The 12,827-nt window shown below is 44.5% G+C and overlaps 1 protein-coding gene across 1 annotated transcript; it reads right to left on the bottom strand.

Annotated features, from left to right (window-relative positions):
• Nucleotides 1–5,311: 5,311 nt before the first annotated feature.
• PPP1R3C (protein phosphatase 1 regulatory subunit 3C) lies at nucleotides 5,312–9,667 on the bottom strand. The gene is made up of 2 exons (XM_075758271.1): nucleotides 9,557–9,667; nucleotides 5,312–7,891 (listed from the first exon to the last, which is right to left on the bottom strand). The coding sequence occupies exons 1-2, from the start codon at nucleotides 9,568–9,570 to the stop codon at nucleotides 6,946–6,948; spliced, it is 960 nt and encodes a 319-aa protein (XP_075614386.1). The 5' UTR covers nucleotides 9,571–9,667; the 3' UTR covers nucleotides 5,312–6,945.
• Nucleotides 9,668–12,827: the final 3,160 nt, after the last annotated feature.

The raw sequence follows: 12,827 nt of genomic DNA, 5'->3' as shown, positions 1-12,827 counted from the left end.
TGGGGTGGGGTGGGTCTTGGCTCTTGTCCTGAGGACCTATGAGTGGTCCTAACATTTCTCATCTCAGTTGTTCCTTTCTACCAGCAGACTGTTCCTGTGTGCTGGGGCTGTATACTGCCCTGGTGTCCTTCCTGAACAAAGATGATGGCAGACCTCTGAAAGTGATATTGTCTAGCAATTCAGATACCTGTGGTCTTTCAGAAGATTATATCAGGTAAGAAAAGGAAAATCTTATAGCCCAATAGAAAAAAGAAGCTCTAGGGCTGGGGAGAATGGCTTGTAAGTCAATCTTTCCTGGCTTCCCAACACAGAGCAAAGGTAAATGCTTTTTCTGGAGCAGCTGCTGAGGTGATAGTTACAGAGACACTGTGCTGGTCTCGACTGTGCACCTTTGGAGGCAAAAGGGAGGGTGGGACTCCTCCAAGGGAACCATAAAGTGGAGTAGAAAATGTTAGGAGCTCTTCTATCAATCACCTCTGATAGATGGAGAGTTTGAAAGGCATCAATATTTGATGTACAATTGTCACCTGAACACAAAACCATCTTTAACTGTACTCATCCGAATCTGCAGCTCCTGTGTGTTTCTGTGCTGTATTGGTGTCTGGCCTGAGCTTTTTATGGGTAGAGGAAGGGAGAATAGTAATGGCTTTGGCTGTACTCTGAGTTTATGGATGGAGCTGTTTGCCTGGGGTCAGTGGATTTGCTATGGTGCTCGGAGCCAAGTCAAAGATGTCTGTACTGTACCACAATATTCTTGACCTGACCTGGTGGACTTGCAGTATGTAATTAGCTCTAAATTGAGGACTAGAACTAGGGGGTTTTGCTTGTTTGGTTTTTGGTTTGTTTGGCATTTTATGTTTGAGGGTTGTTTTTTTTTTTTGTAAATCTCTATAAATTCTATTGTAACTGTTGGTTAAAGCAAGGCAGCTGGATGCTTTCAGAACATATCTGTCTCCTGGTTAGATGTTGAATTAGCTCCAGGCATGGGAAACTGGAGGGAGACTCTGAGTGGGAAGGCAGGAGACAAAAGCAAAGCCTTGCAAAGAAGTCTTTTAAAAAAAAACAAACAGAAAAAACCAACCAAACACAAAAGCACACATGCACAAAACCACCTCACCCCGAGCTTTCTCTGATTTCATTTGATGATACTTGCTGCATACTATGAATTTATCTGTTAAAATTATATTTTTCTCAAAGGAATATCAGTAAGACACATTATTTAAAAAAAAATCAGATATTTGCCTTTGACATTATAGTTTCACAGATTTGACTTCCTGGTTAACCACAGTTGTGTGAGTGACTGGGGGAAGAGGGGACTACTTAGGGCAGGGGTTGTGCTGGGTGAAGCTTTTTGTTTTGTTTTACTATTTCTGCAAGAGAGGGGAATTGCCATATCTGCCCAATTGTCACTGCGTTAAGTGTGTAGCTGCAGCCACTTTAATGTTGTTTCTAAAAGCAAAGTGCAAGATGCCGCAAGTCCAAAAGCATATAAAATACTACAATGACCTGAAATATGAAGAGATAGCAGAGGTATTTCCCCAATAACACCTTTGAAGCAAATCTTTTTTATTTTATTCTTCCCCATTTATTTCTTTTACAGTATAGTAAACTGTAGACCAATTTCTTCTCTTGCAGACTTCTAGTTTCCAGTATATTTTCTTTGCTTGCTTGTTCGATACATACTCCTTTGCCCTGAATCAATTCTGGTTGCTAACTTATTGTAACCATAATCTTACTGACAGTCACCCCTGTCAGAAAGCCAGTCTTTAGCTGTTGAGCAGCCTTATTTTTTCCCATGCTCAAAGGCAGCTGAGGATGTACCGCCTGTATGCGACTGCTGTACTTTCAGTGCCCTGCAATGCCTAGGGTGTCTTACAAAATTATCAGCAACTGCGCAGACCTACAGTGCTGTGTTGATGCTTTGCCTCACCAGAATTGACCCTGGTATTTTTTAACTTACTGTTTGCAAGATGTGCTTACTGAGATCAATGCTGGGCCACCTGCAGTGAACACTGCAAAAACAAAAGTCAGTCTGCCTTTTCTGCACGAATTCTATCAAGCTTGCATGAATTTTGTCACTGAAGCAGAAAACACTGTTCTTCACATGGAAGAAATGGAAGCTGACCAACTTAATGACTAGTCCAGAGAGGAGATAAACAAAAGCTGGAGTGTTAGAAGCAGTTTGCAACATAGGGAGGTGGAGCAGGAAAAAGACGAATGTTTTTAATGGAGGAAATGCCATCCTTAGAATAAATCGTTCAGTGAAGCACATCACTGATTCAATCTGCCTGGCTGTCATAAGCTTCACAGACAGTCTATCGAGCACTACCCAAGTGATACATAGGTTCCCAAGGCCTTAGCGTATGAGACAGATGAAGTCCATTGAGCAACGAACGATGGATACTGAGCTGTGCTATGTTTTCACTGGTGAAGTTGAGGACCACACCACGAGGCTTTTACCAGAGCTAGCTAAGTGATATTTCTGCCTTAAGGATAATCCAACAGTCTAACAGGTTCCTTTCCAAGCAAGGATGAAAAGCTGAAATATCCATTTTTCACACAATGAAGTATTGCAGAGCCTAGAGAAGGGATGTGGGGAGAGGAGGGAAAGCTGTTCTTTCCTCTCAAGCACTTACAGGCTGTTGCAAAAAGAAAGCAAAAGTTTCCTCTTCTTGTCTACGCAAAATAAAACAAGTAATTAGGACCTTAATTTTAATTAGGCTAAGACCTCAGGAGCCTCTTTAAAGGTAAGAGGAGGAAACAATAATTGGAAAGCTTGTGGAGCCTCTGTCGCGGGAGGGCTGTAAGAACAGGGTAAGCAAATGCCAGTTGGGAATGGCTGAAGTACAGGTGATTCTTGAAACAGGAGGAGAGGCGTCTCGAGAGGATTTAGCGCAGTCTTACATTCTTTTATTTCAGCCTCACTGAAACATTTTGTCCTTGATTACAATTAATTTTAAAGCTCAGAAGTGTCTGAGAGGGGTGGGAGTTATTTTATGTATATGTAAATACCATAACATTTACCATATTACCACTAATTTACCAGATTTAACATGTAAATTGTGGTAATTTGTTTAGATGCATATAATTATGGAAAAAGACATTCACTGATTGCCTGTGAAAATTCTAATTATGTTCTCAAGAAATGTTCAGATGCTGATCTTCCAGGGTGACAGACCTTTGTTAATATGAAACATCAGCAAATTTCAATTTAATTTTCCACGGTGAGACTCGGCCTAGCCTCACAAAAGTGAGTACAGTTATCAGGAACCCAACTTGAAACACTTACGTTTGAAGAATAAAGTCTCCAAGTACTGTGCCACCCATAGGCTATAACTGAAAGTCAGACATCTTAGACCTACAGAGCTATAGGAGTGAATCCTCTCGAATCCAGCCATCCACTCTGTCACCTTAGTGGTGGAAATACAAACCTAAATGCAGTTGGAGAAGTGACTTCCTAAGGGAATGAGATGATGCCGTAGGTTTGCAAGTTCTGTTTCAAGGACTTGCATCTGCTTTATACCCTCAGTTTTTGAACAGGATGTGTCTGAAAGAGCAGTATCTAAGATGCATGTTTGAATCCCCTGGGCTGACAGTTTTCCAAGAGTGACATTCTTTTTCTCTGTTTCTGATGCATACTAGCAGATAAATACTCTCATTTTTTTCCCCCAGTTAATATACCTTAGTGTTGCTAATATCCTCCTCAAGGAGCCTGTTAGCTTTTTGATGGATGCAAGCTGTACAGTTAAACACAAGCCCTGCTTTGAAACAGGAAGGAGTGAAACTGCATTGCTTTGGTAGGGAGTGGAGAAATCCTTTGCGCTCTCGAGGGAGGGTTCTGGAGCCGCTGAGCAACACTGCAGCACCGCATTGCCTCTCCACTGGGCAAATAAGATCTTGCAAGGCATCTTTGCAAAGAAGCTGGCTTAAAGCCAAAGCTTGGTCAAAGGACCCTGTCTTCTGGTATTTTAAAGTAATTTATGTCTCAGTCAAGAGGAGGACAAGTCAGCATTTTCAGTTGTGATGGCTGGCCACAAAACTTGGCTGGAGGATAAGAAATGCTATTTTTCCTCATGCTAGAAGGCTTCTGCTCCACTGGGTAGCCTCACATCTGGTTTGCTGAAGCTAAGTCCCACATTGAGGTAGAGGAGCCTTCAAGCCACTTAAAGTGAACTGAAGAGATTTGTAACTGTTCTAGAGCAGGGAGCTGGTGGTGCAGTATATATATCATAAGAGCTCCTGCACAGTAAGACACAGCGTAGTACTTAGTAGAGCTTGAAATTGGTAGACGGCATTGGGGAAAGGAGGGCTCTGCGTCCGGTGCAGGCTTTGCAATGTGGAAGCTCTAAGTTCATTCCCCAGGTCAGAAACGTGCTCTTAGTGCCATGTCGTCTTTTGCCTTTTGAGAATTGCTCTTTCATAATTAAAACTAGGCTTGTTGCTGGGAAACCCTTGACTTTCTGTGCAACAAATTGAACTAAACTGCATCTCATCACTGAGTTACTTTATATGGGATTTCTTAATACATTTTCTGGTGTGCAACTGGTGCTGGCTAGCCTGTTCTTATTCTGTGCTGGTCTAAATTGGCACCTAGGAGAAGCAGGGATGTACCAAAACCCTCTGCCCCCACCAGGGAGTAGGGCCCTTGGGAAACAATGCACTGTTTTCTCCATTCTAAGTAACTGCAAGGGTAGGTCCACGCTGCGGTGTCAAAGGTGAATGGCTGGCTCAGAGATAGACGCTTTATTTTGCAGAGAGTTGTTTGGTACGGATGGCAGTTCAGCTGGATGCCTTGGTATAAGAGGAGAAAACCCAACCTCCCAGCACCCCGAACAGCAATATAGCTGCAGGAGGCAGCATAATGAGCTAAGCACCAGGTGAAAGCGAGCCAGAAGACATTAAGTGCTGCTGTCTAAATGCACCCATGCAAGCATTGCATATGCTATAGCTCGGCAGGTATGTCTGGCCATCGGATTAAGAACAGACTCCTGCTAGACAGACTCGCCCACAGCACAGCAAGATCCCTGACAGAATGTGTCAAACCAAAATATTCAAGTTAAATTTGCTGAGATAAAGGGTGGTTTTTTTAATGATGCAACCCGTAAGGCAAATATCTTTGAGGATCTCTCATTTAGTAAAGAGCTTGGATTTCATCTTCAGGGCAATGCCAGCTGCTGACCTGAGTTACCATACCATAGCCAGCTTTAGCAACATCCCATGGCACAGAACTAATTGTACCTTATATCAAAACTGAAGTTGTTTAAAGAAGTTGAGAAAAAAGACAAATTGAGCTGACACAGAAAGAACCAGGTGTATCAAAATACAATTTATTCTTAAAATGGCTAGTTTACACATAACAGCAAGGGTTACATAGGGAAAAAGTGCAATTAGTGGAGGAGGCTTATTTCACCTTAGTATCTATCGTCTCACTGCATTGCAAGTAGCTTCAGACTTGGGATATTATACTTCCTAGTAATGAGGAAAAATGTGATGTATATGTTGATGTTAACACCATTTCTGTACAGCTAAAAGGTGTGCCAGTATTCACACCTCCTGAGTATGTATTGGACAATTTCTCACAAGTCTTGCATGAAATGCAGATCACCTTTACAGTTTGACAGATCAGCAAGCCAACTTACAAGCATACAGATACAAAATATACATTAGTTTATTGAAGTCTTAAAAAAAAAATCTTCAAAAAATGAGGTACAATAAAACAGAGCAGTTTTTTCTATTTATGTGCAAGCCTGTATATTCAGTCTAGAAAAAACTAGTAGCAACCCTGCTCTTTTAGAGAAATTAGCTTTCACAAAGTGCAGCTAATTCACTGTCTTCAATATGAAGGACCCTGCCTATGGTACACACCTGTGAAAAGTCATAGCTAACTTTGTAATAGAGAGCAGGATATTTGACCATCAGATTGCTTTAAGATTAGATCAGGTGATGAGTCAAATCATCTAACGCTGCTACAGATGAGGAAGTTTACGAATCACTTGGTCTGTTTTGTCACCTAACCCTATTTTTGGCATGTAGGTTGGTTTTAAATTTTATTTTTTTTAAAAAGGCACGTTTTTCTTTTAACGTTGCAAGGTAACCATCTGCCTTCTAAGCGAGTAAGATGATGAAGTGAAGGTTAGATTTGTTCTCAAATGCAAACCATTTATTATTCACAAAGCCAACAAGGACAGAGATGTCTTCCCAAAGCAGCAGTCGCTTCCACTCAGCATCATTTTCTGTATTCTCCTTTATATCCCATAGAATTTTCTCTGGGATTTAGAAGACCAGCTTTGGAAAGAAGAAATTAGGACACTGTATGTCTCCAAGTTAGACACATATCCTATCTCTTCCCCTTCTCCCACTTTTCCATTATCTTCTCTGAGTTTCTTAACCTGTATTGAAGCCACAAAACCTAGCCATGCTTTCCTACCTGCCTCTGCTACAAGCACAGAGGGTCATAGCAAGCCTCCATCCTGACAGCACCACTTCATCTCTACTGCACTCCTAACAGGTGCAAAATGCATTGTGATGTTCCATTCCTGTAACGCCCCTGTGCATGCACATATACTCTCACACATGCAGTTGCTACAGCTTGCTAAGATAACATCACCTTCCATACTTCCTCACAACAGTCTCTCCCCTAGTGACTCAGGAGAGTCTACAGCAGAAAGCAAGCAGCGTATACTTAAGATACAGGCATGCTATTTCTAGAGTTAGTGGCATATGCATGGGTTTTATCTTTATTTTCTTTCTAAGGATAAGTTTTGGCTAAGAACTTCAGTAGCATAATATGGTTTAACAAGTTGAACAAGTCCTGCAGACTAGTGAGTTTGGATTTGTTCAGCCAGCCAACAAAACCTGCCAGGTGCTTTCGTAACGTAGTATGCGAACCAGAAAACTAACACTGTTCTGTTGCCAAATGGAAGAACGCTTCCTCGCTAGTATTGATCACCAATATGGTGATGAATTTTCAATGCAACTCAAGCTCTGCCACTGGGGAAAGAGATCCCTGGACAGCCTCGGACTGCCTAGTTGATCAGGCTCTCTCTCTTGTCCTCTCCTTGGAGTCTGAAGATCTACACAGTCTTTCTTGGCAGATGGTATCTGAACACCATCAGGCTTCCACTCTGCATGGAGAATCTTGTAATTCTGACCCTCGTTATTGTCCCAGAAGGTATGATCTCCACTTTGGTAAGAAATGCAAAACTCTATCTTCTCTTCAGAGGAAATGGCAGGAGGCAAGTCAATGGTAAATGAGAAGGTATCGTTTTCAGAATCGCTGTAAACATTGTTCATGTATACACATTCAACGTCCGTGTAGGTCTTCCACGTATCAAAGGTAATTCGAACTTGAACCTTTTTTTCAAAGCTCACGTTTTTTACTTTAACAGTGCCCGACAGCACCTTCTCTTGCAGGGTGCAGTTCTCCAGGCAGACCAAGTTCTTCTGCAGGCGGTTCCTGAAGTCCAGGTAGTCAGCTGAAGGCCGAGGGAAACCCAGAATCAAGTTTTTCTCCTCATGTAGCTTTAAGCCAGATGTTATGTTTTCAAGGCCTAAGAGGTCAAACTGAAGATCCCACCCAGGGTGCTCCTGGAACTCAGAGAAGGTGTGTATTGCCGTCAGGGACAGCCCCTTCGAGTCCGCAAACACAACTCGTTTCTTGGCTCGGGCTGCTGAGTGGTTCCAGTCACTCTTCTGAGCTTCGGAGTCACGTTTCACATGAAGACATGGTCTGAGAGGTTTGAATCTGTTCACAAAGTTGTTTCTTTGACAGTCCTCAAGGGGGCTAAGAAAACTCTTCAGCGGTGGAGAATGGGCTAAGCAAATTCTCATGGCCACATCCACGGGCATGATGGAGCTTGGTAAGGGTCTCGGGTCCAAGATCTGTATCATTCTGGAAGAAGCAGACAGATGGGACATTATTATTTGTTAGATCTGGTAAGAAGCTTCTTAAGAATGCATATTTGCTTCATCTGCTGTCTTAATTATTCATGGCCTCATCTTTGCACTGCTTTAAATAATGCAGCCTAAATTAAAACTGACAGCTCAAGCTAGGGAACTCGGGTGAGACTATTCAGCCATTTCTTGCTAATTCTGAACTCTTTCAATTCAAATATAGTCTTTTTCTGAACCTCTGAAAAAAGATTTTAGTGACAGCTAATTAAACACATTTCCTTGAAAATACAGAGAAGAACATTCTAGTAACCAGTAAAACAGATCCAGTTACAGTGGAAATGCTCATCTACTTTAGCTTCCCTGTTAGAGGCTCTGAGCCAGGTCTTAGCATTCCAGCAAGCTGTATCAGCTGCTTCATCTCTGAGCAGACAGCACTATATTAAGCAAGTCACCTATCCCATCAGAGCATCAAATGGGAGGCTGGAGGCTATGTACCTTGATGCAGAACCATCATGCTGTGGCTCTGAACAACCATAAATGCATTTGTTAGGCACTCTGGTTTTGGTTAATTCAGATGAATAAGAATGCTAAAGCACCTTTGGAAATACTGTCTATGAGCTCTTAACCCAGGTCTGGGTAACAGAGCTCCCTTGCACTGTTGATGTTGACTGCGGAGTGAATAGGAGAAAAAAAGCGGGGGGCGGGGGAGGAACACATGACATGACACACAGGATGACATTTTATTTTTTCATTGCATCATTCATGTTTCAAGAACTGGCTTAAAAATATCTTTTTATAATCTCCAAAGTCCATGCCAAAAGGCTACTGCGAATATTCAATAAGAATGCTACAGCTTTATTTGTAAAGATTTATTCATAACCTTCCCTCTTAGAGGATGAGAATCCCCATTACTATGCAAGAACACGGCCCCTTCAAAGCCAGTTAGCTTGAATATTTGTAAAAAGGGGCTTCAACTGCTGCACCTCCCTTCTGAGAAGGATGCAGTCCTTGCTGGAAATGTGGATTTTTGTTGAGTCATGAGAAGCCAGAGCATTTGCTTTGTCACATAAATAAATGGCATTCTCCTTCCCAGGGTTCTCACTGGTATTCCAGAGCCCTGCCAAAAAAAGCAGAATCTGCGCTGGCCTCTTCATTCTTCTCCTTGGGGTTTTTTTTTTTATTGTGGCAGTATTTGCCATAATAAGTAGGATGAGGAGAGTACCGGCATCCAATTAATCAAGTTTTGCTTTGCTTTAATAGGAAAAGAACTCAGGCTTCAAAAATATTCTCTCTGCAACTTTTGTGACCAGCTCCTGGGGCATCTGCTCCTAAGTTTTTGCAGCATAAAAAGGGGGAAGGAGGAAAAGAAAACAACAGAACAACCCACCAAAAATTCCCAACACCACAACCTGAAAAAGGCAGGCTGCTAGAAGAGACAAAAGCGAACTGCCAGCAAGAAAGAGGTGCGGTGGCTCCCAGCAGCATTAACAGGCGCCGCACAAGCCTAAGGACGCTTTTGCAGGACCTAGAAAACCGAAGGGAGGGGAGGAGGGCGGTGCAAGTTTGGAAGCTCTGTTCCCCCGCTGGCTGTGGTTTCCGCGGGCCGCACACCTAGGAGAAAACCAGAGCGAACGCGCGGACTCTCGGGGCCGGCGGCGCTTACCTGCTGCAGTGCATGGGGCACCGCGGCCGCCTGCTGCTCTCGAGGCCGCTCCGCGCCTCCCCCGCGCCGCCGCCGCCTTTATCGGGCCCTTCCCGCGGCGGGCGGCCAAGGGGCGGCCCCGGCCCCGCGGGGGTGCGGCCGGGCGCGGCGGGGCTGTGCGTGCGGGCGGCGGGGGGGCGGCTGCTCCCGCTCCACGTGTCCCGGCCGTGCGGCGGCGGCTGGCCAGGCTGCGGGCCGCCGTGTGCCGCCCCCCGCAAGGACACCCGCCGTTGCTTTTTCTCCCCTCTTTTTTCCTTCTTCTCCCCCCCCCCCCCCCCCCCTTTCTTTACGCCCTTTTTGCCACCTTTTTTTCCTTTGGCTTGCCTTTTTTCTCCCCACCCCCCCTTCTTTTTTTCCCTCCTTTAAGATGCAATCTACTGTAGTGCCTGCTCATGACCAAGGGCGCTTACTCTTCCTATTTTCAGGGTTCTCAAGTCTTGCTGCAAGTGTTTCGAAGGGGTAGCTGAGCAGACCTGTCCCTGGCAGGAGTCAGTCTGCCTGACCCGGGCCAGAGGGGAGCAGGGAGCTACAGTGCTGCAGGAGCCCTTTCCAAAACTGTGCCTTGCCGTCTTGTCCTCCTTTCGAAAGGCGGGAGATGAAGCCTTGACAGAGCAGCTGGAAGGCAGGCAGGAGTTTCAAAGTGGCCTTGTTCAAACACCTGCACCTGGAAAGCAAACAGGGATTTGCTACATGGGATTTCCATGTGAAGTGGATATTGTTTCACTTGTCAAAGTAGGGCTTCTTCAAGTCACCGCTAAAGGGTGTTACCTAGCAGAACAAAAGTAATAGCCAGTTGAAATTATAGGCCATCGGCTTCGTTGAAAAGGAGCTGGAGCCCTACATCATAAGATAATGTTGCCAGGGCCAGAAATCTGTCATCCTGGAATATAATTGTCCTTGTCCTCAGTGAAAAAGTACTTTTGGATGTAATTTGAATGGTGCTGATGGCTTTTCACCTCCCACACATGGTGATCTGTGCACTGTCTGAGGATGTGACAGTCCCTGCTGTAGTTCCCACATTGAACCTATTACCTGTTTCTACAGCAAAAGGACAAAAATCGGTAGAGTGCAGCCCCCGCAGCGTTAGCCATAGCAATGCCATGTCACTGCTTTAATCCTGCCTCCCAAAAGGCCCCATGTGCAGGATCTGCAAGGCTGGCAAGTCCTTGTAGATGCCAGAGGGGTGGACAGCCCACGGGTGGCAGTGTGCTGTCTTCTGCAGGCTGTGAGTCGCCTAGAAAAGGTCCATCCCTAAGTTACTGCTCTTCAAAGACTATGCTCTGGGTTGCTAACTGGCTCTGTGGGTCTTCTGTGGACTGGCAGTTTCACTGTCACCTTCTTACTGGCCCATCTGCCCTTTCCCAAGGGCAACAGATGACTTGCCGTCACCCTATGTGATATGGAGTCTGTGACCTGTAATTTTCTGAGTTCATAGTTTTTACCACTAGATGAGACCATGCACAAATGAACAGCAGGAAGTCCTGTGCTCTACATGAAGCAAAGGGGGCTTACAGTGATGACCAGATGATACATGATTTTTCTGGCTCATGCAAATTATTTTTCTGTTCTTGGTTTGTGAGCAAAAAAGAAAATGCAAAGCGCCACAGCTGTGTGTGAGAGTTTATTAGGAGATAGTATGTGAGCATGGCAGGTGGTGACAAGGATGCCTCCATTTTGTATTCAGGCTACATGGAAGCAGAGAGAAAAACCAGTCATGAAAGGGCTAGAGAGGGAAGACTTCTGCTGACTGACGCGTGGTACACAGATCAGTACGCTGTCTCTGTATGTATAATGAGAGTATTCATAGAACAGTAAGACTTCAGTTTCTTAGCTCGGACCCTTGGTGACTGAAGTTCCTGCCTTTCGTGCCAGTATGTGACACTAAGTGTCGCACAGATGAAGCCCGAAGCACTAACTGGCAATGCAGACGAGGTTTTGGAAAGCACTGCTTTGTTTCCTGGCGCCAGTTAGTCAGGATGACCTTCTCTGGTCCTCTGCTTCTCAAGTCCCATCCCTGCTGCTCACATCCTCTTCCTCTCCTTTTCCTTCTCCATCTTTCTTATCTTTTGGCGACTGCCAGCTCCCTCCCACAGGTAGATGAAATTTTCTCATCATTTGCCTAGGGAAAGTGCTAGAAAACAGTACCCGTACTCTGGAAGCCTTGCTTGTTGCAAGGGGTTTATTTCTCTTTAGGAAGGGCTGCAAATACTCTGAGTCCCAGCCGCCTGCTTGGCAGCAGTAAGCAGGGCCCAACATCCCCCCACAGGCATCAGGGAGGATTGGGCACGTGGCTGGCACTTACCAAATCTCCTCTATTTATCCATTCTAAAAAATAAGCTAATAACTCTCAAGAAGTTTTATGAGCCTGCGCTACTTGAATCTTTGTCCATGCGGGTTCCCCCACAGCACTGCTGAGCTGGGCTGCTGCGTTATCAAGGAGCACATGCAGCAGCTGGGGCTGCTGTATCACACTACTGATGTGCAGGCATTAAACAAGACCCAGGAAATTATTTTATTCTATGCTTATAGCCTGCACAAAAGGAGTCACCTCAAGGCTTTGCTACACGTATTTCTGCTACTGTGTAGCTCATTGCACTGTTTGCCACTATAAAACATTTTGTTCCCCTTGTGTTAAAATATCTGTTCTGCCCAACTTACAAAACATCATGAAAGATTATTTAAGGTGATATGCTCAGCAAAAAACCAGTAGCGAGATACAGAGCATTTCATGGGCAGATCATTGCCCAAGTCAGTAAATATGGACTGGATACAGCAACTTCATGCCTACTTGGTAACCTAGAGCACGTTCATGGTCGTGGACTGGTGTCCCAGTTTCCGGTTGCCAATACAAGCAGAGCGCGTTGTGCAGAGCCAGGGTAACTCTTTCCTCATCCGAGGAGACATCTCTGCATCAAGGTAACCCAGTGGGGTTATCTGAGGTAGCACACCAGTTTGCACTGCCAATGATGGTTCCCTAGCTGTGCTTTTTATAGAGGACTCAGGTTTCCAGTTACTTTGGTTTGGCAGCTTAAAATGTAGATCGGTCTGTCTGTCTTATCTTTCAAATAGGGCTGCTAAAATGGGAGCACCAGAGGAAAAAAAAAAATCATTGTCTTACTGTGTATTTGGCAGCACTTTGTGGCATATCAGTTTCTTGACATTTGTAGGTGCGCATAGAAGCAATGGCAGAAATATATCCCTGGAAGAGGCAGGGTTGGTTATAAAATCAAGC

This window comes from Balearica regulorum, chromosome 7 (genome assembly GCF_011004875.1).
Source record: "Balearica regulorum gibbericeps isolate bBalReg1 chromosome 7, bBalReg1.pri, whole genome shotgun sequence".
NCBI lineage: Eukaryota > Metazoa > Chordata > Aves > Gruiformes > Gruidae > Balearica > Balearica regulorum.
This window is presented reverse-complemented; position numbering and strand designations above follow the sequence as displayed.